The sequence below is a fragment of the Schistocerca cancellata genome, chromosome 8 (assembly GCF_023864275.1).
Source record: "Schistocerca cancellata isolate TAMUIC-IGC-003103 chromosome 8, iqSchCanc2.1, whole genome shotgun sequence".
Taxonomy (NCBI): domain Eukaryota; kingdom Metazoa; phylum Arthropoda; class Insecta; order Orthoptera; family Acrididae; genus Schistocerca; species Schistocerca cancellata.
The window spans coordinates 261,306,395-261,334,118 of record NC_064633.1 but is presented as its reverse complement, the minus strand read 5'-3'; the positions used below and the strand labels follow the sequence as shown (position 1 = coordinate 261,334,118).

The 27,724-nt window shown below is 41.5% G+C and overlaps 1 protein-coding gene and 1 non-coding gene across 3 annotated transcripts in view; one reads left to right on the top strand and one right to left on the bottom strand.

Moving 5' to 3' along the window:
* The window catches only part of LOC126094630 (myrosinase 1-like), a 192,588-nt gene that overhangs the window by 38,879 nt on the left and 125,985 nt on the right, over nucleotides 1-27,724 (top strand). For both annotated transcript variants that reach the window (XM_049909114.1, XM_049909113.1), the window contains exons 3-6: nucleotides 813-946; nucleotides 2,035-2,169; nucleotides 15,675-15,800; nucleotides 25,893-26,076. In XM_049909114.1, coding sequence (XP_049765071.1) covers nucleotides 813-946; nucleotides 2,035-2,169; nucleotides 15,675-15,800; nucleotides 25,893-26,076 — 579 coding nt within the window. The remainder of the gene's footprint in view (nucleotides 1-812; nucleotides 947-2,034; nucleotides 2,170-15,674; nucleotides 15,801-25,892; nucleotides 26,077-27,724) is intronic.
* Trnap-agg (transfer RNA proline (anticodon AGG)) lies at nucleotides 6,278-6,354 on the bottom strand. Its single transcript has one exon. It is a non-coding gene; the product is annotated as a tRNA-Pro (tRNA).

Genomic DNA, 27,724 nt, shown 5'->3' with positions numbered 1-27,724 from the left:
CGATTCTGTGTAGAACCTCCTCATTCCTTACCTTATCAGTCCACCTAATTTTCAACATTCGTCTATAGCACCACATCTCAAATGCTTCGATTCTCTTCTGTTCCGGTTTTCCCACAGTCCATGTTTCACTACCATACAATGCTGTACTCCAGACGTACATCCTCAGAAATTTCTTCCTCAAATTAAGGCCGGTATTTGATATTGGTAGACTTCTCTTGGCCAGAAATGCCTTTTTTGCCATAGCGAGTCTGCTTTTGATGTCCTCCTTGCTCCGTCCGTCATTGGTTATTTTACTGCCTAGGTTGCAGAATTCCTTAACCTCATTGTCTTCGTGACCATCAATTCTGATGTTAAGTTTCTCGCTGTTCTCATTTCTACTACTTCTCATTACCTTCGTCTTTCTCCGATTTACTCTCAAACCATACTGTGTACTCATTAGACTGTTCATTCCGTTCATCAGATCATTTAATTCTTCTTCCCTTTGAAGTTACTGGATCTTGAATAATCATTACTATTCCATACACGTCAAAATACCAGTTGTGACTATTGTATATGTGTACACTGGTACAAATGTATGTTAACATTTACAACGAAGGCTACGGTTTGAGAATGAACCATGTAGTGCGAAACTAGTCACACAAATAAAAATTTTTGAACTGTAATGGAAACTGGAAAAATAAAATTTTGTAATCTGATTTACTGGTCTTTGCTCCTACATTGTGTTGGGACTTCGTAAATAGTGATATTTGTTTGAGGGAGAATGCAACATACTATCTGTGTGTACAGCGGTTTGGTTTGCATTGTCCCTACAGGAAAGGGAGAAAATATCTGGGATCGCCTGCTGCATACACAACCAAACTTCACAACTGATGGATCAAATGCAGACATTACTGACGACTCCTACCACAAGTACCCGGAGGATATCGACATTGTTTCAGACATGGGGGTAAGAATGATCGCCGAATAGAATCGCAGTTTTTTCTTCTATATTCTGTTTCACTGTAACACTACAAAGTTTATTTATGCAGTCTCCCTTCAGAGCCAGCGGTTCATATTGACTTGTAATGTAATGTGTGTGTCAAGCTATTGTTACATAGTAAATTTTCTTCTGCGGAAGCTACCAGTTAACGTTTTATCACCTTTGGGTGTTGATTCCTTTAACTGTTTCTATTGAGCTTCCATGATCTACCAAATAACGTATTTGTTTGACTCTCTTCCTACTTTGTGCCTCATTGATTATGAATTTTCTCTCAAGAGTCTATTGCTGTAAATTCATCTTCTACAACTAAGAATTTCAGTCTATATTTTTGTCAGACAGTTTTAGTTTCGAGCCTGATTTTCCATTATCGTTGCCTTATTGTGTCGAACATTCACATCACTAAATTAAAATATAAAATTTTGAGCTTTATTCTATATTTTTATGCGTTTTAAGTAAAGTAATACCAGCACACTATAACACTGCACGTAAATTTGTCGTGTGTAACGTATCTCGTTCTTTAGGTATTGGATAATGGAAACATGTATAGTGCGGAATTGTGAATGATTCGATAGAAATTCACAAATGATAAACATCACTTCAATAGTTTTTGTAAGAGTTCTCTTGTACACAACACAGACAAATCAGACTGAAAATCTAATGTTGCTTTGCAACTAGAAGTACAAAAAACAAAATAATGCAAAATGATGTATGATACCGTTTTTGCTTCAACAACTTGCAGTAACACAGAAGAAACACATTTTCATTATAATTTCGTTCCACGTTCTCTCGTATCAATGTTCTACTGCCAAACGGACTGGTCGTTCACAACGTTCCTTTTATTTGCGTTCTGTGTTCCCATGTTCACTTTTTGTTTAACTATAATTGAAATATGTCATGGTTAAGAATCAGGAAGCAGGAACAAGACGTAGTCTACCGAAATGAGTAGGTGACATTATTTTAGAATAGGTTTTGTCCATATAAATGTAAAATAGTTTTGCAACCTAGCTCCCATAGGAATTAAAATTAGTGTGATTATGCGTTTTCTCACTTTTCAGTCGACCATGTACCGGATATCCATAGCGTGGTCCAGAATCCTACCTACAGGTTATGCCAACCAGATCAATCAAGAGGGAATCGACCACTACAACAAAGTCATCGACAGCATGCTGGCAAAAAATATAGAGCCTTTTGTAAGTACAATTTGTCAGCTCTCAGCGGAGATAGTCGCTGTAAAAATAAAGAATTATTTAAATGCCAGCTTTTTAATGCAACGTGTCTTTAAACAGACCTATTCTTCTTTTTCTTGGGGCCTTTGTCCCGCTTCAACGCGGGGTCAGTCTTTTTACTATGAAATTGGCGGTGTTGGTTACAGAGGGTGGTCGGATGCCCTTCCTATCGCCACCCTGAACCCCCCTGGGGCGGAATTAGTGTACCTCAGCTGTCTGCATCTTGTGTAAGCCATGAAATAGTGCAAACGTTTTCATCTGTCTGCGGGTCGTGTAACTGAGGCGGAACGTGGGGACCATCCCAGTAGTCACCTAGCAGGATGTGTAAAACCGCCTAAAAACCACATCCAGGCTGGCCGGCATACCGGACCTCGTCGTTAATCCGCCAGGCTGATTCGATCTGGGGCCGGCGCGCCTACCCGAGTCCAGGAAGCAGCGCATTAGCGCTCTCGGCTACACTAAAAAGTGTAAAATAATTTCTCCTTGTCTCTTACAGATTTCTAACCCCATACAGATAGCCCTGAAAAATAATTGTGCTTGCAATTGTTCTTGTAATTTCCTAATAGCTGTAACAGTACTTGTAAAATTTGAAACGGAAAACGCGAGATGCAGGCAGTAGATAACTGATACTTCACATAAACACTGATAATAATTTTGTTGCACTGCGAATGATATGAACTGTTGCGTGATTTTTTACAAAGACAGCTACTCTCTACACTCCGCACTATTAAATACCGCACGCCCTCGAATTTTTGATTATAAATTTCACGGGTGTTCTCATAGCTATTATAAATTCATAAGCACTAATTTTCTGGACTATCTGTAAAGGCTTATGAATCTGTATTGTGCTAGGATAAATGATTTTATGCTTTTAGTCCGTTTTAAAAACATGTTATATTAAAAAAATTATGTACTTCATTATTTTCTTCTTTTTAGTATTGTGAGTGTGAAATGTTGCAGTCGATTCAAACATTTTGATGAGATTACAACAGAGACATGTGATAAATTTTAGCTTCATTTCAGCTCTTCTTTATCTGAGTTAATCAGTATATTTCTTCCTCCTACGCATATATCACAAAGGTCATGGGGGCAAAAATGAGGGAGTTTCGAACTCACTCAAAGACCTACCAGCAATCACTCTTAACGTGAACAATCGCGAATGGAACGGAAAACGGGAAGAAGAGTGCTACACAATATACCCTCAGACACACTTCAGACAAGAAAACGGTTTAATATTGTATAGTCATCCAGTTGTGGGCTATGTTGAAAATTTTAAGCCTCTAGCTCACCAGGAAGTTAGTTTAAAAACAATTGCAGAATTGGTGCCGAACAGACAAATAGACACTAAAACGACCAAAAAAGGTGTTACTAAATATATCACTAAAAGCACTTGTCCGCAACAATTTTTAAAAAAACGCTTTCTTGATATTACTTCCAATCGTTGCGGTCTGACTAACAATATCGTTCTGGCGTTTCACGAATAACCCGGTTTAAGAGACATACGTGCATAATGTTTTACGTAGTTTCAACTAAGATCTGCAGTCGACGACCGCATGTCATAAAATATATGACACCATACGGGAATTCTCCATCCATTATAGCTGCTGAATGACTAGGTTTACATTTTGATTCTTGTTGTTGTAGTGATCTTCAGTCGGAAGTCTGGTTTGGCGCACCTCTCCACACTATACTGTGCAGACCACTTCACCTCTGCATAACTACTGCAGCCCACATCCATTTGAACCTGTTTACTCCAGTCATGTCTTGGTCTTCTTCTACTATTTTTTCTCCCCACAATTCCATCCATTACAAAAATATCGATCCCTTGATGCCTGAAGATGTGTTTTACCGACCGATCCCTTTTTTTAGTTAACGAGTGGCATATATTTCTATTCTCTCCTACTTGATTTGGTAGTGCCTCATTAGTTATCCTATTTACTATCAAATCAGCAGCATTCTCCTGTAGCACCACATTTCCAAAGCTTCTGTTCTCTTCTTATCTGAAGTTTTTATTGCCCATGTTTCACTTCTGTACAGGGCTACACTCTAAGCATACAGTTTCAGAAAAGACTTCTTTACCGTTATTTAAGCGACGATAGTAAATTCTGTCGTTCAGATAGGCTTTCCTCGCTATTGCCAGTATTCATTTTACATTCTCGGTACCTCATCCGTCTTCGCTTATTTTGCTCTCCAAATAACAAAACTAATCTACTATCTTTAGTTATCCATTCTCTACATTATTTGTTTTTATTCTATTACATTTCATTAATCTTATTTTACCTTTGTTGGTGTTCTCTCTACATTATTTGATTTAATTCTATTACATTTAATTATTCTTATTTTACTTTTCTTGATGTTCATCTTATAATATATTTTCATCCACTCCGTTGAACTTATCTTCCATGCCCTTTGCCGTCCCTGTTTCAGTTACCATATCATCGGCAAACTCCAGTTTTTTTTCTGCTCCCTGAACTATCTTTCCGTTTCCAAATTATCTTTTGTTTCCTTTACAACTCTTTATACAGATGGAATAGAAGCGTGGATAGGCTGCAAACCTGTCTCACTCACTTCGCAATTAAGGCTTCCCTTTCATACCCTTCAAGTCATACAACTGCTGTCTGGCTTCTATACAAGTTACAGATACCCCTTCGCTTCCTCAATATTGTCCCTTCTACCATCAGGGTTTCAGAGAGTATATTCCAATCACCTTCGTCGAAAACGTTCTCCAAAAATACTGTAACCGTATGGGTGCCTTTATTCAGCCTATGTTCTAATACAAGTCGTAAGGTCATTATTGCACTGCATGCTTCTGTGCTTCTCGAGAACTCACGCACGTCTACCTCGACGTTAGCTTCTTGGGGTTTCTCCATTCTTCCGTAAATATTTCGCAGTAGTATTATGCAACCTCTGGTTATTACACTGACTGTTCGGTAGTATTCACACCCACCTTCATCTGTCTTATAGAATCTTATTCAAATCTGATGGTATTTCGCCTGTCTCACATACCTTGCATATCAGATGAAATAGTTTTGTCATGGTATGTTCTTCCAAGGCTGTCAACAATTCTGTGGGAACGTTATGTACTCCAGGTGCCTAGTTTCACTAGGTCTTTCCGTGCTCTGTCAGCTTCTTCTGGCAGTATCGTATTTCAAATCTCCTCTCTGTATATTATAGCCGTTCTAAACCTTTGACTATCAATCTGTTTCTGCTGTATAGCCTTCCTCCTTTCAGCTTTCCCTTCTTTTCTTAGTACCGTCTTGTCGTCTGAAACATTAGTATTCATACTGTTGCCCTTCTTTTCTCCAAAGGCCTCTTTCATTTCCCTTAGGTGGCATCTAATTTTCTCCAGGTCGTGCATGGTTCTACAGCTTTACATTTATTCCCTAGCTATTCCTGTTGCACCATTCTGCTTTTTCTTTAAATCTCATTTTGAAACAACTCAGTTCCCTTTTTCCTGCTTCGTTTGGTGCATTTTTATAGTTGCTCCATTCGTCAGTTAAATTCAGTCTTTCTTACACGATTGAAGGATTTTTATTGGGTCTTGTCTTTTTGCCTGTTTGATCTTTGTTGCCATCCCTATTTAATCCCTCAAGTTTCCCATTCGTCATCTTTTGAATTCTCTCCCCTCCCCGACTTTTTAGTCACTCACTACCCATTGCTTTATTTGAAACACTCAACAACTTCTTGTTCTTTCAATATGTCCCTGGCCATCTAAATTTACTACTTCTACAATTTGTTCAGACAGTTGTCCCTGGAAAAATTTAGCAGTTTAAAATCTGATTTCCAAATATCTGTCTTACCACTACGTAGTCTATTTGAAATGTTCCGGTGTCTCTAGGATTACTCCATGTATGCAACGGCTTTTGTGATTCTTAAACCATGTGTCAGGGAGCGCACAGAATAAATTGGCCCGTACCTGCGTAGACGACACGGTAGGGGAGGGGACAATGGCTGTGGTGTGGGTTCTGGCCTGGACGTTCACTGCGTTGTAGGGGAGGCTATGCACAAATATTTACCTCCCGTAACATGTAAGTTACAGCTAGTGAGTTGAAACTTTCTGGCAGATTAAAACTGCGTGCTAGACCGAGATTCGAACTCGGGACCTTTGCCTTCCTTGGGCAAGTGCTCTACCGACTGAGCTATCCAAGCACGACTCACGACCTCTACTCACAGCGCATATCCCTTCTTCCAGGAGTGCTAGTTCTGCAAAGTTTCTCAGGAGAGCTCTTGTGAAGTTTGGAAAGTAGGAGACGAGGTGCTGGCGGAATTAGAGCTGTGTCGCGGTTGGGTAGTTCAGCTAATAGAGCACTTGCCCGCGAAAGGCAAAGGTCCCGAGTTCGAGTCTCAGTCTGTCACACTGTTTTAATTTGCCAGGAAGTTTCCTATCAGTTCACACTACGCTGCAGAGTGAAATTTCATTGTGGAAACTTGTGACTGTCAAACAACTGCCTGAAGGAAACTGCACCAATAAAAAAAATTAAAAATAAAAAAATCTAAAATGTGTAGAGTAGCGAACAATACCATTTACTACAACACTGACAATATAAAGATAAATCGCTTGTGGAAATTGTGTGCCAGTCATTGGCAACCTGTTCATCAGTATTACCGAAATACATTTTCTTCTTTTTCCTCCTTGTCTTTACTTAACGACTGACTCCTTGGAAAGTTCTTGTAGCTATGTTTATCTTATGCTCCTTTCCTCTTTTCATTGTGCAAATGGAATAGCCAGTGGTTCCTGCAACCCTCTTAGCAAAAATTTTAATGTGATTTATGAATCCTTCTTTGCTTCTTATGACATAAATCTAATTGGATTGCACGTAATCACACATGACAGAATGTGAACAATTGAGCCCGCACCTATGGTTCGTAAAGATTACAGTCCGGTAGCAACGAGAATGTTCGAAGTGCGCAGCTCGGCAGGTGACAGCAAACTAATCCAGCCTTCCCTTCAGAACATTGAGTTGGACGCGTCCAGAGCTCAAGGGGAAAATACGTTTCTGTCCAGCGGCCACTGTATTTTGCGTGAGCTGCAGCAATGATGAAATTGTGCTCTAAATACAATTCTCCCTTATGGCTTCCACTTCCATTCCTTTTGCGCCAGATCATGTTCTACTACTGTCTTTCCTGATCTTCTTACAGCCATATTCATCTCTTAACTATCTGAACAATTTATGTCAACTCTTCATGCATTCTCTCTTTTCCTCATCTAACGAGCTTTTCTTGGGCGAGAGAGGGAGGAGAAGGGCGGAGGTGAGGTGATCAACGTTATGGCATTTAGCGTTGTTGCCACGATTTCCTGTCCTGTGCCAGCTCCTTCATCTCAGAGTAGCACTTGCACCCAAAGTCCTCAATCATTCGTTGGATGTATTCCAATCCCTGTCTTCCCATACAGTTCCCTCAAGAAGGCACAAAAGTTATTCCTTGATGTCCTAACACATTATCTATAATCTAGTCTCTTCTTCTTTTCAGTGTTTGCTATCTGTTCCTCGTCATTACATTTCTTACCAGTCCACTTGCCTTTCTATATCTTTCTATACCACCACGTCTCATTCACTTTGGTTCTATTCTCTTCTGGTTTTTCCGCAGTCTGTGATTCACTTTCATACTGTGGTATGCTTCAAACACATATTCTCAGAACGTTTTTCCTCACATTACGGCCAATGTTTGATAGTTGTGGCTTTCTTTTGGCCAGGATTGTCCCCTTTGCCTGAGACAGTCTGCTTGTAATGTTCTTGCTTTGTCCATTATTGTCCGTTATTTTGCTTCCAAGGTGCCAATCTCAGTTCATGATGTGTACTCATTAATTGTTTCATTCCATTCACTAGTTCCCGCAACCAAACCTCTCTTTCACAGAGGAAAGCAGTATCCTCAGCGAATCTTATCACAGATCTCCTTAGACACTGAATTTTAATTCCACTCCCGATACTACCTTTTATTTTCGTCATTTCGTCTTCGATCTACAGATTTAACAGTAGGGCTAAAGGACGAATGCTGTGTTATAGCCATTTGAATCTGAACACTTCGTTGCTGATCTTCCATTCTTATCTTCACTTCTTAGTTTCCGTGCATATTCTATTTTGGCGGTCTTTTCCTTGAACTTACGCTACCTTTCCTGAGAGTTTCGAAAAATGCACCATTTTAGATTGTTGAACACCTTGTCTGATTCGACAAATCCTATAAACGTATGCTGATTTGCTTGACTTTTTCTTTCATTATCAACCACAACAGTAGAACACCCTCTCTGGCACATTTCCTTTTCACATAAAATATCCTGAATTTTTTCACTTTTTTTGTTTGTTATTCTTGTTATCAATTTGGATGAATGAGAAATTAGCTTGATTGCGCTAGAGTCCTAGGATTTACCTGCCCTATCTATCTTCAGGGTTTTTTTATGATATTTTTCCGAAGGTCTGATGGTATTTCTCCAGACTCATTCTTCTAAAAACCAAATGAGTAATTTTTATGTATGTAGACTGAAGCGGCGGGTGAAGATTTCTACCAAGATCGGGAATCGAACCCAGGTCTCTTGCTTACTAGGCAGGTGCGTCAGCCACTAGGTCACCTTGGCACAGGAGTTCAGACACTGCACGGATTACCCTGGCATGCCTCTCTCCTCGATCCAAGCTCCGACTGTCGCCCGATGCTACTTTAAATTCCCCCTTACACACGAATAGAATTGCAGAGGTCCTCCTTGTTCTGGAGCAGCACCTCGGTATCGAACATAAACGGGGGAGCCAGCCTGAAACCCACGAGCAGGTACTTTTACAAATGAAATCATATAATGTCAATGACTTTACTGGTCTCTTACAGATATGATTTTTTTGTATATAGACTGAATTTACGAGTAAAAATTTGTACCAATGGGGTTTTCATTGGCCACTTCAGTCTGTACATGTAAAATCATATCCATAGGAGACCAATGAAGTCCCTGAAATTGTGTCATTTCATTTGTACAAATGAGTAATTGTTTGGTTGCTACTTCCCTGATTATTTCAGATATTCCAAAGAAATATTATTCATGCATTCCGCCTTATTTGGTCGCTAGTCCTCTAAAGCCCAACTGAACTCTGACTCTAATACTGGATCCCTTATTTCGTCCACACGGTCTTTCGTTTCTTCTTCTATCACGTAACATTGCTCCTCTCACTCGCAGTAGCCTTTACTCTTTCTGCCCATCTGCTCTCTCCTCTGAATTTAACAGTGGAATCACTCTTACGCTCTTAATTCTGACACGTCTGCTTTTCAATTCATCAAATGTTGTTTTGTCTTATCTGTATACTGAATGAGGCTTTACGTCGAACATTTATTTTTCGATGTCCTCTCTTTTCCTGCAGCCTTTTCACCTTGGCTGCCCTGCATTTCTATTTATTTTATTCCTAAGTGTTTCATATTGCTCTATTCCTGTATTTCGCTGAAGATTATTGTCCTTCCTTCTTTCATCAGTCAGCCCAAATATTTCTTCTGCATCCCACGGCCTCTTCGCAGCTACCTTCCTTGTACCAAACTTGTCTAATTCTGAGATTGGTCTTTTGTCAAATGCACTTCCACTTCAAGTGAACTGCCTATGGCGGTATTCATTATCGCACTATCTACATACAGCCTTAGACAACGCCTGATGCACATTATTATTCCTCAATCCTTCAGTACAAATGTTCAAATGTGTGTGAAATCTTATGGGACTTAACTGCTAAGGTTATCAGTCCCAAAGCTTACTCACTACTTAACCTAAATTATCCTACGGACAAACACACACACCCATGCCCGAGGGAGGACTCGAACCTCCGCCGGGACGAGTCGCACAGTCCATGACTGCAGCGCCTTAGACCGCAGTCCTTCAGTATTCCACTTCTTTCGACATTGATTCTTTCGTACAGATCTCTCCACCTTCAGTCTACACTTCATTATTACTACTAAATTGTGATCTGAGTCTACATCTGATCCTGGGTATGAATCACAATCCAACATCTGATTTCCAAATTTCTTCCTCTTACGATCTGTGGACAGTTTATTCGCTATTACTTGCTGAATTTTATTTCAGAAGTCATTTACACTGTCTCCTACCTCATTCCTACTACCGAGCCCACATTCTCCCGTAACTCGGTCGCCTGTTCCTTCCCCTAACATGCCGTTCCAGTCAGCGATGTTCAGTTGATTTTTATCTTCGTTTACACACTGAAATAGATACTCCGGAGCTAGTAAGCATTCAAAATTCTGTTACTGTGCTGGGTGTTGGTTTTTCTTCTGTCTTGCCTACGACAGTATGTTCATTATGTTGTTTACTGTAGCTTACCGTACACCTTCTTCCTATACGCTTTCACTGCTCCTTCATTACATCCAATTGAATACTTAATAAGTTTTGTTTCTATATTAATAAGTAGGAAGCGTCTGACTGCATCATAAAATAAGTACGACTTCTAATTAGAAAGTTTCTTCACACCAAACACTCATTTAAAATAAATTTATAGAAATAAACTGAAGTTAATCATTAATGCCACTCATCTAGATCTATTACAGCACTGCTGTTACTGCTTTTTTCGCTGTCCGTCTAACGAAGCTGGATAGAAGGTCGCATTCCTGCCTTCTGTAATAGACTGACGGGGATCCATTTGGTACCATGGAATCAAATGGTAAAGGTTTTACGTAAACTTCTTTCACATTATCTCAAACATTCCTACCAGGCCAGTGCCAGAAATATTTCCTAGCATTCGAACTTCAGGGAATGTTAGGAAGTCCTAATGTTTGGGTATTTACACCTGTTTCATGTGGTGACTCTGTAACCCTTCCCGTTATTGGCGAACAAACATTACTCAGAGAACATCAAATTGCTGCCGCAGTAATTATGTCGAAGGATAGTGTTTACCTTAGTATTGAATAATTTTGGATAACAGCCGGCCGAAGCGGCCGAGCGGTTCTAGGCACTACAATCTGGAACCGCGCGACTGCTACGGTCGCAGGTTCGAATCCTGCCTCCGGTATGGATGTGTGTGATGCCGTTAGGTTAGTTAGATTTCAGCAGTTCTAAGTTCTAGGGGACTGATGACCTCAGCAGTTAAGTCCTATAGTGCTCAGAGCCATTTGAACCATTTTGTTTCATAAGAATTATTGATTCGAACTGGATCAACATTATATACAAGACTAAGATATTTTTAAGTAGATTCTGCTTCCAAGCGTTTTTATGAAGGTTGTAAGCTAAATTGTCAGAAGCACTTCGCAACCAAAAATTAATGTTTATTGATCTCACTGCATGTCGAAGCCTTAGCGTCAGTTCCAGTTTACACTCTACATTAAATACATTAGAAGAATGCTTTATAGCCACCAGCAGCATTGTCCCGTTTGAGTAATGTTCTGGTAAACCCCGCACCGTCACTTAACTCTTTCTGAACTGATATTAATTAAGCCTAACAAACAGAAACGTGTTTCCGTGAAACACTTGCACCGTCAGTTCAAATGGTTCAAATGGCTCTGAGCACTATGGAACTTAACATCTGTGGTCATCAGTCCCCTAGAACTTAGAACTACTTAAACCTATCTAACCTAAGGACATCACATACATCCATGCCCGAGGCAGGATTCGAACCTGCGACCGTAGCAGTCGCGCGGTTCCGGACTGAGCGCCTAGAACCGCTAGACCACCGCGGCCGGCGCACCGTAAGTCCAAAAAATTCCGAGAAGTTTGAGAGTAGTTTTATTCCTGGTGTATAAGCGACGTCATACAGTATCTATGGCTGCAGCTTGAACTAACAACTGTAAACAACAGATGTGCGAAGTGTTGCGGTTGGCAGGAGAGCCTACACCGTGTTACTAGCGGAGGCCGAAATGCACGCGTTTTAGCTCACGCAGGCTGGCGTTAGGTCTGGAACAGGACAAGGAAATTAGAATTTAGAAAAACGGACGTAGCTGGTGGAATACTTAACTTTAATCCATTAATGATGAACGTCGCTCTTGACGGTACATGATTCACAATATCAATAGTAACTGAATATGGCGCCTTGCTAGGTCGTAGCAAATGACGTAGCTGAAGGCTATGCTAAACTATCGTCTCGGCAAATGAGAGCGTATTTCGTCAGTGAACCATCGCTAGCAAAGTCGGTTGTACAACTGGGGCGAGTGCTAGGAAGTCTCTCTAGAGCTGCCGTGTGGCGGCGCTCGGTCTGCAATCACTGATAGTGGCGACACGCGGGTCCGACGTATACTACCGGACCGCGGCCGATTTAAAGGCTACCACCTAGCAAGTGTGGTGTCTGGCGGTGACACCACACGAAGTCTCAAATAATTTCGACCGGTGGCGAAGTCGTAGTGAAACGTCAAAATGGCGTCAATGGAAGACATTCTTTACAAGTAATGTGCTGTAATTGAACACACGGGTTATAAGATTAAGTGCAGTCCACGCGTATCTACCATAAAACGGCAAAGTGCAGAATGGGTCTCTGATAGTTCGCCAAGACCGAAGAAGGTGCGATAGTGCCGTGAGCAACATAATAGACGATGAGGGTTCTCTTGACTTTCTATTTGTTGTTTGCACCTTCTTTGGTCCTGGCGAACTATCAGAAGCCCTTTGTGCACTTTATCGTTTCATGATAGGTTCTTATTGACGACAGCGAGTCTTGTCGCCTTTGAATTGAATTACAGCACGTTGTTTGTAACGAGTGTCTTTCGTATCTTTCGTAGATGACATTTTGATGGCTCACTACGCCTTTGCCATCAGTCAAAATTCTTTGAAATTATGCACATTAGTGGTTTAGTGTTGGTAGTTCAGTCTGACATAGCAGACAATGCGCTGACGTCGCTTATACGCCAGGAATAAAATTTCTCTCGAAAATTTTTGAAAGGACTGTATATCTTCCAAAGAAACTAACGGAATTATAACACAATCCAACGCATACACTAAAACTCCTCATTTTTAATATAGCCAGAGACAGTAGCGCTCCAAGCGGACTGTTAGTTAACGCTTTTGAGTACGATACCGGAAGAGTGCCAACAATGTTGTTTATATTGATTTGAAGTATTGTTTTTACAAAAGAAAGCATAAATAGTGCATTAAAAAGCAGTAATAAAAGAGGTACACTACTTTTGTCTTTCCTTAGTTTGCTAAAGACCGTCAGAGGTATGAAACGGTACATTACAGGGCATTTTATTTACGTTTCTCTTATAACCTACAAACACTTAACTACAGAACATCGTTTCCTCTTAAGTACAACTAATGGCTTGTAAACAGGGCTACAGTTCCAGCGCAATCAGTGACTGTGGAGCATTGGAAACTTTTATAGAACGCAATACTAACATTATTTGACGTACCAAATAATTCACCACAACTACAGCTGAAGGTGAAATTACGCAGATATGACAATAAAAGGTCAAAAGCAATAGAAATGTTTCCCAACACAGAAGAGACCAATTCAGTTAGTGCTACTGGGTCTGAGCTATAAAAGCTGAGAAGCCTCAACACAGTCATCTTTTGATGGAATGCCAACATTCACAAAAATATTTGTGTTTTGCGTTTTGTTCGAGTGAAATGTAAGAATGTGCGAATCATTAGATTCCAAGCAAAACTGTTAAGTGCCATGGAAAGTGCCTGTTATGGTAAGTACGTAACGTAACAGAAATAAATGCTTCTCATGCATATATTACTGCTCTCATGCGAAGTAAAATGCAAGTATACGCAAATTTCGAAGCCATTTCTTCATTAATGTGTTGTGCCTTATATAAAGGAATGAATAAGATTCGGTTCTCCTTACGTTTATTTCACAGTCATTCATGTTCTTAACAATTTACTAGTGCTTAGAACGTAAAAACACACTAACAATTTCATAAACTAAGCAGGAAAATAACTAGAAACAAACATTTATCTTACAGCTGGCTTTCTCCCCGGTAGTGCGCTTGTGTGTCTCCAACTGTTAGATTATAACTTTCATGGCAGTGACTGTCGCGACTGTATATGTTTAGACTGTGCCTGCACAGTGAAATGCGAACACCTATTACAATTACAGCAAGACATTGCAAAAAAAGTGTCTAATTAACAATACGCTAATTTTAGCAAAACGATTGTAGCAGGTCTTCACAAGAAATTTGTTTAAATCAGTGAAAAAATAAAATCATTATGCCCTGTCATTTCTTCGCTTGTTTACGTACTTAAAGTAGGATACTATACCTTATCAGCAAAAACAGAACATTTATAAAGCAATATGTCTGTTAGTGAACGTTCACTTTATAAAATGTATCCACAGCATACGAAAGAGACAGTATTTACCAAAGCTGTTTATAGTTTCGAGGAATGGTCCAATTTTTAGTTGAGGATGTAAATAAGCAGTATCATTGTGCCAAAAGATCTCAGATGCCTCAAAAGCACTTACTTTAACGCAATAGTTCCAGTATGAAACGTGCTACAAATATTAAAAACATTTTTATATGGTGATTCCAGTTTCATTTGCAACTACGGATTTACTGTGAATGTTAATTCAGAGTTGAAAGCGAAACGCAATCCATTGAAAACCTACAGAAAAAGAAGCTGGAAGCATTTGAAATATGGTGCTATTGTAGAATATTAAGACTGAAGTGGACAAATAAAGTACAAAATGAAAAAACACTAAATTGATTTTTTGAGATAAGTACAGCCTTACCGGCAGGATGCACAGATTAGTGGTGTCCCTCCAACGGTATCCAGGAATGGGTAACTTGCAGGAGGTGCAGGGAGTCGAGGCAAACAAAGGCTAGAACATGAATAGATTACTGTGTTAGTTGTAGTAGTTAATCAGAGATAAAAAGATAAACACGCTGTAGCAAAAAGATACAGAACGGTAGCAAGCTAATAACTGATGCCTCAAGAAAAACTTACAGCTGCCAGCTTCTCATTACATCTAGTGTCAAATTCCACTTCTGTTCTTCTAATGCTTAGGTCTCCACAACCGCACTTAAAGCTTATAATGTCCTGCTTGTTTGTATGTCATCTTTCCAAACTGTGTGTCAAAGTCCCTAGCTTACATTGTTCTTGGTCGAGAAGGAGGTATTGATACCAAATTTGTCACCGATATCTCTCTACCTGTTACGAGCTGCTCCTCATGAATGGATTGCAGTGATATGGCGAAAACGTGTCTCCCAAAGATTTAACACAACATAGGAAAGTGAATAAACATAAGAATTCAGATAACATAGAATTTTTCTTTTCGTCATGGCACAAGATGTTTTCTCACGGACCTAATGCAATAGACGCTGACATCCGTGCTCGTCGATTAGTTAGGTTGAGAAACATCGTCATTAATGTGTACTTCTATTTCATAATTTCTCCAGCTTCTGTCATAGCTCCTAGAAAAACGCTATTTTCTTACTTTGTTGTATTGTTGCTCATCGCGTGAGATCCACATAAGATTTATGTTTTTCTTCCTACTCTAGACATGGATGTTTCACTCCTTTATGTATTTATTTATTACTGTGTAACAGTAAGTCTTATTGATTAACTTGTATTTTTTCCGTAGGTGACACTTTATCACTTCGACCTTCCACAACCGCTGCAGGATTTAGGAGGATGGACCAACCCCGAGGTCGTGGTACCCAATTTCGTTGACTTCGCACGAGTTGCTTTTGAACAGTTTGGAGACAGAGTAAGATAATAGTCATTCTACTGAAACGCTTTTCGCTTTTCTACATTTTTCTTGTAGCATTAATAACTACAATCTTTCAAATGAAACTTTCACATCATTATCACCATCAAAGATTAGTATCATCAAGGATTACACCCATCTTCAAGGACTACAAAATTTATTGGACCTCTTATTCACACCCAAAGGTATTATGATAAATACTCAAATAGTTTTCTTCCCGTCTTTCTCTTTTGTGTTCCCACATTGTTTGGTAAAGGCACACTGTCGGAAACAGAACGTTTTACATCATGAAACACCAATCAGATTTGTGATTGTTCATCACATATTTCTTACCGAACGATTAAACCTCCATTGTTAGCTGATGTCTGACATCAATATCAGCATTAGGTATGTTGTACCGGACGAAAATGCACTCATTTGTTCAATGGTGACTTCTGTCGTTTGCTCCAAGCTGACACCGAGTGGATGTTATAATCCATAAAACATCAGTTCACTTTATTACAACACTTCCACTGGAATGCCATGACAATTTACAACTGCCTCTGAATATTAACGTATTACTTGATACAGAGAAAATACAAGTCTCTCACTCAGACTACATTTAACAATAACTTTCGCGCAAAGTTCAGCATGAAACAATGATAACACAAACTATTTTATATTCCGGGCAACCGCAGCTGTACAGTGACACTGTACTTTGCTTTCCACCACGTAGGTTCACTTGATGAAGCGGCTTAAAGCCGCGAAACCGGTCGTGATTTAATAAACAACGATTTTGCCAGCTGTGAGCGGAATTCTTCCTAACATCAACGATCACAGAGCTGGCCTCTGTTTAGCGCCCTCCGCCATAAATCATCATCGTCACCGTCACAGATGGCCTACTAGAAGACGATGCTGTCGTCTTAGTCGATGATCACGGACTGGGCTGAGCGGTCTTGTGCTCGGCGTTAAGTGGAAAATCCGTTGCGGCGGAGTAGTGAAACGTTTCTGGACGTGGCTACGCCAGTGTTACTCATCCGTCGATGCAGCTTGCAGCAAGTATATATTGCTGTGATTGCGTTGCAAGGTACCAATCTTGCTTTGGCACTTCGCTCTTCGCACGATACCCCAGGGTAACCCCCACGAGCAGAATGTACTCTTGTATTCGTTGTGGCATGTAAGCAAAGAGCCCCGAAACTTGTCTTGAGGAATGTCTTGACAGACGCATGCTGTGCCACATCACGAAGGTTGATGACGGGAGGCTGGTACGGAAAGATACGTCGTACCATCGAGCTCTACATGTGCTCTATAGGAAAAATATCATGAAACCCGACAGGTCGGTCTACCATCTGTACGTTCTTCGAGATATTTGCAGTGTGAACTGCTTTGCTACATCTTGCATTATCCTGCTGAAATATGGCATTTGATACCTTGTTCATGAAGAGAATGACAACATTCTTGCTATACAGGGTGTAGCGAAATACGCGCACTCGGGCTTCCCAGCACAACTCCTCACACACCAGCGATAAAAAAATGTCTCTCACAAAATTTCGCCTGGTGAGTACATCTGGCAGAAAAAGGACATTACAGAGTGACAATCTGGCAACACTGTAAACACGTGTATGGTAAATACCTCTGTCAGCCCACATTAGCTATGCTGTGCAGTTGGTGCAGTGGATAGGATTTTGGGTTAGTATGCAGTGATGTAGGAGGTTGAGGGGTCGATCCTGGGCTAGGGCGCATTTTTTCATTTGCTGATTTCATTCTGATATTTCATACTGTAAATACAGGGTGTCCCAAAAAGACTGACCCGATTTTAACTTGTAATAATATTGAGACAAATGTCACTAGGTAAATGAAACAGCGCTAGGAGTAATCGGCATGGTCTAGAGTTTCAGAAAAGATCCGCTGGATGTTGCTACGAGCGCCGATCTGGAGAGTGCAGTCAGTCTCGCACAGTATGGCGTCCGCGCAACAGAAGGTGTATTGTGTTATTGAATTTAGTCGTAATCAGTGATCGCAGTTCAGCGGACGTTTCATAATCGATTTCGTGCTATAAACCACCATCATCAAAGAACGTTCGACGGTGATATAAACAGTTTGAAGAAACAGTGTGCCTCTGTAAAAGCAAAAGTCCTGGCCGGCCACGCGTTCCTGAACAAACAGTGGAACAAATCCGATGAGCATCTGAGCGGAGTCCCCGCAAGTCTACGTGTCATGACTCTGACAATTTCATCTGTCAGCAAGATGGAGCACCACCGCACTGGCACAACAACATGCACAATTTCCTCAATGTCACTCAACGCTGGAAAAGGTGTACAGGACTGCGAGACCAGGATTTACAGTCTTGGCCTCGTACGTCCCCTCACTTACCACCATGTGATTTCTTCCTGTGGGGATATGTTAAACAATGGGTTTACATTCCTCCCTTGCGTCGTGACATTGATGAACTAAAAACCAGAATATGAGCTGCTGTAGCTTCAGTGACAGAAGACACCTTACATCCAGTTTGGTATGAATTCGGCTATCGGCTAGATGTCGTCTGTGCAGCCAGTGGAGGACATATTGAACATGTATGATGGATTTTTATATATTTCTGTCTTTTCTGAGTAATCTAGTATGCAATTTGCTGGTTTTAAACCCTTCTTCCTAATAAATAATTCTATTTAAAATCAGGTGATTCTTTTTAGGACACCCTGTACACCGTTCCTTAGGTCACATGCATCCTAAATTTGCAACATTCTGTAACGCTGAACATAACAGATACGTGGTTAGACAAATAAGAAATAGACAGTTGAAACAAGTGACCTGTCACAAGACAGAATAACTTCAAAAACAATATCAATTTCGGGATGCTAAAGATGATAGCACATTACAATAACATAACATCTACTTATCATTTGTACTGTATGTAACTGACCGCTCAGATGTCACACATTAGCAACCAGTGACAATAATAACGTCTATATTAATGACCGCATGACATTCACAATAGAATATATTGTCCTCAGAACAACAGATGCTCAAAGCAACCTCCCTCCACGTCCAAATAGTGCACAATCTGCCGGATCATACAGCTCTGGACTCTTCACAGGAAAGCTGTGTCCACAGTAACAAGAGCAGCATGATCATGCACTACCAATTCTTCCACATTCATCGGTGGAGTAGAGTACACCTGCTCCTTCAGGTGTCCGCACAGGAATAAATCCCGGGGATTTATGTCAGGGGAACGTGGTGGCCTAACAACTGGACCTCCACATCTGAGCCATTTCCCTGGAAATGTTCTGTCTAAATACTGATGCACATTAATTACAGAGTGTGGAGGTGCACCATTGTGTTGGAACCATATCCTCTGCCAAACATCTAGTGGAACATTTTCCAGTCCATCAGGCAGGTAGTTTGAGAGAACTGTATGATACCTATGTGCAGTCAACCGGTCAGGCAACGTGTAGGGGCCAAACATCCATCGTCCAACATTCCGGCCCAGACGTTGATACTCGTACCAAAGCAAACTTGATATCCACGGTCGCGGGTGACGTGCGGGTTAACCTCACACCAATGGTGGGGATTGTGCATATTGAAAATACCCTCACGAGCGAATGTTACTGCATCCGACCATATTATGGTGTTCACGAAGTCATCGTTGCCTTCCTATTGTTGTTGGAACCATTCACAGAATTGCATCCGCTGATTGCGATCTGCAGGATGCAGGTGTCGCGTGAAAGCATAATGGTTGGGGGGCAGCCCATGCTCATGCAGCATGTTAACGACTGTGTGTTGCAAGACACGCACCTGCCTTGGTACACTACGTGTACTTCGCTGAGGTTCTTGGTGTAAGACCTCCAGAATAGCGTCTTCAGTAGCTGGAGTACGGCAAGTCCGTGAACGACCTCTATCATGTGATAGTGGTAGGAGAGAACCTGACTCCCGAAGGCACAGCTACAGACAACGGAACACATTTTTATCTGGATGGCGTTGACGAGGATATCTAAAAATCTATTCACGAGTGGTAACACGAGTCCTATTATCAGATGCACCAAGGACCAGAAGAGTGTCCACATATTAAACGTTTGTGTATGCCATATGTCTGCCACCCTGGTTTAGAGGTTTACAATGATAAAATTCGATACATGTATATGCGGGTTAACCTCATTGGAGTTTGTCACGGGCGCGTTATTCCGCTCGTAGGTAATCCCTGTCTGGTGGACAGTGTATACACCTAAAACACGCCGTCAGTCCTGCGCACTGTTCCACCCAATGTGCATTACCCCTCTGGCAGATATTGCTCTGCATGATTCATCCCGACACCGCTAATTATGAGACATTGTTTCCCTAACGGTAATGGACGTGATGTTTCCACAATCCCTTCGACAGAATAATAATAATAATGCATTGAGATACGTACTAAACAGCATGCGGTTACCAGACTCAATGGTGATAACACACACAAATAGTAACCAAGTTTAGACATTATTCAAAGCACGTTGCTAGTCCTATTGGTAATGTAAGGTCCTAACGAAATGTAATGGACCTGAACGAGGCAAGAATAATAGTTGGTACTAATATATGGGGCCGTTGGAGGAGGTTACAAAGAAAACAGGTTTCGCATCTAGTAGATGAAGGGGAAAGGGCTTCTTTCAAAGCTGACCAATCTTCCATTTCTACAATTGTAGTATGTAAGCGCAATTGTTTTCCAGAGGACCCGTTGCAATCGCTGTTGACGATTAAGATGCCAGATACCGTACCACCTGGACTACAATTACCAATTAAAAAACATATTCCTCAACCCGGGATCGAACCGTCGAATGCTCTGCGTGCTAACCCAAAACTCTATCCACTGCACCAACTGTATAGCACAACAAATATGTGCTGACAGAGGTAGTTACCATACATGTTGTTACAGTGTTGCCAGATTGCCACTGTTTAACCTCTATCTGCCGGATGTACTCGCCGGACGAAATTCTGTGAGAGACATTTTTTTATCGCTGGCTTGTGAAGAGTCGCGCTGCGAAGTGCGAGTGCACGAATTTCGCTTCACCCTGTATAATGGCAGCCTCCCTCCTTGGGTTAGTTCTAAGACACTGATGAGCTCAGATGTTAAGTTCCATAGTGCTTAGAGCCATTTTAACCTCAAATCAGCAAATCAGTCCTGGTGTTTCATCCAACAGCTCCCACCATCAAAGCAAGTGCTGGACATCCATGCTTCTCGAGAATCGCTGCTTCCTTTGACCTTTCAGCATCTCTTTTACGGACACGCTGACGTCGACGAAATCGCCAAAAAAAGAAGCGAGGCTCCTCGATGAACACCGCAGAATGGCTCTCAATGTTGACTCGAACTTTACTCCGCGCAAGACACAGTTGTCTGTGTTAAAGAGTCAGCCGTAAATCACGAACAGCAATTCTAGGTCTCAAGTCAGCGTCCAGCAAATCCGTTCCCTACGGTTTGTGGTGACACTGCCAGAAATCCGTCTATTTGTCAGAGTCAGTCGAACAATCCTACGACATTCTCGTGATGGCTGCTTCCGGAAGAAACCGTGCCTCTTCTTCATGCCACACAATTGTCTTCATCTCATCAGTACTCGTTCTGCTGCCATAGCACTACGTTAAATTAGTCTATATTTGATCCCTTCTTTTAACATATCATTTAGCCGTATTATTTCATTCAATTTCTGCCCATACGTTCTCTACACTGAATATGAGTTTTATATACGGAGGGAATGGTGTAAACGTGCAGATATTTTTATTGGTGACTGAGAACTGTGTGGTGAACTACATCAGTATTTAGTTCATTTGCGGAGTAATAATTATAGCTATTACGGGTAGTATGATTTTTGGTTTGGTTAGTACCTCCAGCCAAAGGCCTTGTCGCAGTGGTAACATCGATTCCCGTCCGATCACCGATGTTAAGCTCCGTCGGGCTGGGCTAGAACTTGGATGGGTGATCATCCGGTTGGTCGAGCACTGTTGGCAAGTGGGCTGCACTCAGCCCCTGTGAGGCAAACTTAGGAGCTACTTGACTGAGAAGTAGCGGCTCCGGTCTCATAAACTGACATACGGCCGGGAGAGCGGTGTGCTGACCACATGCCCCTCCATATCCGCTTCCAGTGACACCTGTGGTCTGAGGATGACACGGCGGCCAATCGGTACCGTTGGGCCTTCCACGGCCTGTTCGGACGGAGTTAGTACCTCCAAGTGCATGTGGCAACAGCTCGCCATTAATACTTGTTTCCTCCTGGACGGCATGTCAGATATTGAAATGTGGACGCGTGGACGAAACGGTTAGTCTATATTTACAAGCGTAGGCCTCTTCGTGGTGGAGTCACGACCTTGCAGAAAACATTAGGTGGTAAATTATGTGACGTGTTTGTGGTAAGACTGTTAGACGCAGAGAAAAAAACAACTAACACACTCAAGTGGGTACATATTAATGATCACAGTATCTGTACTTATACCCCTAACATCCTGTATTCATTTCAGAGGCGATCACCTTTTCTGTTTCTTAACACCGAATACTGAAGCCTTATCTCTGTTGCCTAAATTATCTCTTTCTGTTTTTCTGTCATTCTCCACGTATCTGCTATGTAAGGATCGTGCCGGCCGTTGTGCCTTAGCGGTTCTAGGCGCTTCAGTCCGGAACCGCGCAGCTGCTACGGTCACAGGTTCGAATCCTGCCTCGGGCATGGATGTGTGTGATGTCCTTACGTTAGATAGATTTAAGTAATTCTAAGTCTAGGGGACTGATGACCTCAGATGTTGTCCCGTAGTGCTTAGAGCCATTTGAACTATTTTTGTAAGGATCGTAAGGACTGTTAGATTTTATAGAATTTTATCACTTATCTGTATTAGCTTTAACGGCAGAGGTTTGTTTAGTTGTAGCACGTAAGTTACGGAATAAATTAATTTTGATGTAAGCATATCTGGAATTATCTAATTTTTAACTGTAACCAGCGTTATAAGGGGCAGTCAACGGAAAACGAGACAGATGGAAAAAATAAGTAAACTGTTCATTATTTCAAAAGTAATTACCGTAGCTGGTAATACATTTATCCTACTGTGAGACAAGACCGTCGATGCCTCCATGGAAAAATGTTCTCAGTTGTCTACGGAACCATGATCGTACTCCAGCGTGCACCTCTTCTTCAGAAACAAATCGACAGCTGCGTACTTCTTTCTTCGTAGCTCAAAAAAATATGGAAATTGCATAAGGAAAGGTCCTGACTGTATGGAGGATGTATAAGGGCTCCCTAGTGAAACTTCTGCAGCTTTTTCGAAACAACCCGCCAACAAAATGCCGACCCTCATGTTGCCACGCTTGCTTCAAGTACGTTGCAGAAATTTAACTGGGAATCCCTACACAACCTCAATACTATCCCGATCTCTCCCCATGCGACTTCCATATTGTTGGAGCCCAAAAGAAACACATTCAAGTCCGCCGATTTGCTTCTGACGAAGATTGGCACGCTTGGTTGCAATCGTGGTTCCCTAGGTAACTTCGAGCGTTTTTACGTCGAGGTATCGACCATCTTGTCTTACAGTGGGATAAATTTATTAACTATGGCGAATACTTTTGAAATAATAAACGGCTTACTTCATATATTCCATTTCTCCCGTTTTCATTTCACTAGCTCTTATATGGCATTAAATTTTTCAAAGTATTTTTTTCTTATATAATAGTTTTGCTCTCGTCAAGCACAACCCTGTATTGTATCTTACGAGGAGAGCCCATAAGCCAACGACCCATCTATTCGGCGAACTTCATTCCTCGAGAGAAATACTGAAAATGGCTTTTTGTCACTATGGCTCCATCGTAAGAATAAGCGAGAAAAAAAAACATAGCTAACTGAGCCGGAGGCCAATTGGTATATGGTTTTAAAGGAGATACAGCCACCTCCCGTGTACATGACTGCGAAACTCGGCTCTTACAATATTTTATACACTGAAACGACAAAGAAACTGGTGTAGGCAAGCATATTCAAATACAGAGAGGTGTAAACAGGCAGAACATGGCACTGCGGACGGCAACCCTTACGTAAGACAACATGTATATGGCGCAGCTGTTAGATCGCTTACTGCTCCTACAATGGCAGGTTATCAACATTCAAGTGAGTTGAACGTGGTGTTATAATAGGCACACGAAAAAAAAAATGGTTCAAATGGCTCTGAGCACTATGGGACTTAACAGCTGTGGTCATCAGTCCCCTAGAACTTAGAACTACTTAAACCTAACTAACCTAAGGACATCACACACATCCATGCCCGAGGCAGGATTCGAACCTGCGACCGTAGCAGTCGCACGGTTCCGGACTGCGCGCCTATCGCCGCACGAGCGACAGGACATAGCATCTCCGAAGTAGCAAAGAAGAGGGATTTTCCCGTACGACCATTTCACAAGTGTACCGTGAATATCAGGGATCTGATAAAACATTGAATTTCTGACATCGCTGGGGCCAGAAAAAGATCCTGCAGGAATAGTTCAACGTGACAGAAGTGCAACCCTTCCGCATATTGCTGCAGATTTCAATGCTGGGCCATCAACAAGTGTCAGCGTGCGAACCATTCAATGAAACATCATCGATACGGGCTTTCGCAGCCGAAAGCCCACTCGTGTACGCTTGATAACTGCACGACACAAAGCTTTACGCCTCGCCTGGGCCCGTCAACACCTTCATTGGACTGCTGATGACCAGAAACATGTTGCCTGATCGGACGAGTCTCGTTTGAAATTGTATCGACCGGATGGATATGTACGGGTATGGAGACAACCTCATGAATCCATGGACCCTGCATGTCAGAGCAGGGGCTGTCCAAACAGGTGGAGACACTGTAATGGTATGGGGGCTGTGCAGGTGGAGTGGTACGGGACCCCTGATACGTCTAGACACGACTCTGACAGATGACACATACGTAAGCATGCTTTCTGATCACCTGCATCCGTTCATGTTCAGTGTGCATTCCGACGGACTTGTTTAATTCTATCAGGACAATGCGACACCCCACACGTCCAGAATTGATACAGAGTGGCTCCAGTCACACTCTTCTCAATTTAAATGCTTCCGCTGGCCACCAAACTCCCAATACATGAGCATTATTGAGCATATGTGGGATGCCTATAAATGTGCTGTTCAGAAGATATCTCCACCCCGTTGTACTCTGGTGGATCTATGGACAGTCCTGTAGGATTCGTGGTGTCAGTTCTTTAGACATGAGTCTAGTCAATGCCATGTCGTGTTACGGCACTTCTGCGTGCTCTCAGGGTCCCTACAAGATATTAGGCGGCTGTACCAATTTCTTTGGCTCGTCAGTGTGCTCTTCGCAGAAGAATGAAATCCGATACGAAAATTAAATGTTGAAATTTTAAATAAAATGTTATTGTGAACAAGGAAAACAAACTGAACAATGTAAGTGCCCAAGAGCTTTGAAAACACCTAACTGATTAATGGTACATATCACTTTTTGTTTGGTATATGTTTTTCTCCCAGAATACGTAATGTCCTTTTGGTATACCTCTCTTTCTCTCTTTGTTTCTCAAGAATGACTTTGCTCTTACTGTCATGGTATGGCTTCAAAGTGCGTCTGGTAGCATTCATCGTGCACGCTTCTAACTGTTTTGCGTCTGTGCTCCAATTTCCTACAATTGTTGCTATTATAGCCTTGGAAGTAAAGAGCAGTTATGGTACTACAGTTACAGCGGTAGCTCGCACCACTCACATATCAGATTTCGTGAACCACTGTATTCAATCGTTGAAAATCTCATTTCTATTGGTCCCTTCACCTTTCTAGTGCCGCTTACACACCACCATTACAGCCATTCGCTGCCTAAAATAGTGTTCTCATTTACATATCCGCCCACGTTGTCGCCTGTAATTTGCAACACGATTTCAGACACATTTTGTTTGTTTATTTACTTACACTTTCCTCACAAATGCACTCTACACTACTTCACACTACTCGTCCACCTCTCCTTACATTCACTTCTTGCACAATACTATTTTCATCATCTCTGGTAGCTACATCATATCTTTTGCTTAAGTACTTCCTTCTAGACTAATTCGTTGTGAATGAAAGTTTATGAAATAACTGTTAACCGTTTCTGGTCATAATTTCAATTTACAGGTGAAGTACTGGGTCACGTTCAACGAGCCAAACACGTTTGCAACAGGCTACGCCTCCACCGGTTCTCAGGCTCCTAGCATAAATGCGTCAGGTATCGGCGACTACCTTGTCTCCTACTCGGTGATCAAGGCTCACGCCGAGGTGTGGCACATGTACGACAAGGAATTCCGTCCGCAGCAGAACGGTGAGTAAGGAGACGAGCCACCCGTATTCTTTGCTGTTTTTCATAACTGATGCAATGAGCCTCTCACGCAATATGGTAGCATCACCTGCAACAACTTGAAATTACTGGCTAGACATACAGGTCCAATGACATTAATGTGATCGCCACCTATGTTCAAAAATGGTTGAAATGGCTCTAAGCACTATGGGACTTAACATCTGAGGTCATCAGTGTCCTAGACTTGGAACTACTTAAACCTAACTAACCTAAGGACATGACACACATTCATGCAGGAGGCAGGATTCGAACCTGCGACCATAGCAGCAGCGCTGTTCCTGATTGAAGCGCCTAGAACCGCTCGGCCACAGCGGCAGGGACCTATTTTCAATATCAACTTCCAGTAATCACTCACATGAAACAGATGGTAGCACTAGCATTCCTGAGGATATATAAAGCATGTCGGTGGGACGCTAAAACATTATAGTCGTTGATTAACTTCCCTTGGTCGGGGTTCACAAACATGTAGAATTTTGTAAGTCCTGTACTTCTCTCGCAGTGCTCCGCGCTGCAAAAGTCGGTTATTCAGGCTTTTGACAAGTACTCAAAGTGGTAAATGTCACTGGACAGTGTACACGACCGCGCAAGGCATTCTACGTTCTGTAGACTGATAAGCTGAAGCTGATTCTTTCCTTGGCTTTACGAGGATAACAGTTAGAAAGCCAGCAATAGATTTCTTGTTTCTTACATTTCATGCATCTTACAGATTTTAGCAATACTGAAAATATGCACTTGCGTAGTCTTGTTGGAGCCTAAGTCCTTCATTTCCGTGTCTAACTTAGGCTTAAACATATCTTCTTCAAAACTAATCAAGGGTGTTTTCTTCGTTTGTCATGACAAAAGAAGGATTTCGATACATCAGTCTATACACGGCGTCCCGAGAAGGAATGCTCAGTATTCAGGGGTATGATAGGGATGATCATTTGAAGTAAAAAGTCCAATAAACATGTGCTTTAAAATGGGTATTTTAAGAACTGCGAGAACGTGTTCAGTAGGAGAGATGTCTCACAGTAGCGAAGATGGGGGAGTGCTCATAGCTCTTAAGGTATGCATTTTAGAGCCCATGTTTGTAAGACTTCTTTTTATTTCGAATGATAATCCCTGTCGTATCGCAGAACACTAACAATTCCATCTGGGACACACTGTATGTCTACTCTGGCCTCAGTAACTTACAAAGTACACTGCACGTTAAATATAGTTTCGGGAAAAGCAAGTGATAGTGACGCATTTATTATATGAAAATATAGGTTTCGTTCTGTGGTATCTTTGAAGCGTGGCATTTGAAGCGCTGCAATATTTTCAGACGAATGAAAGTTCTTTTTTTTTTTTTCTTTTTTTTTTTTTTTTTGACGATGCTGAATTACCAGTTTGTGACCGAAAATATATTTTTTACGCTCCATCTCCTTATATCTACCTGTTTCACCGATGACGTAAGGAATTGTGAGTATATCAGTTATTTTGTGAAACACGTATACTTTTCATTTTTATGACATATTCTACATTAACAAAGGTTTTCTCACAGGGGTCACTGGCGGTCAGTAAATCTGTAAGCAAGAAGAGCGAAAAACCAACGCATGAGGATGTAGAACATACGTAGAGCTAAAGTGATTAT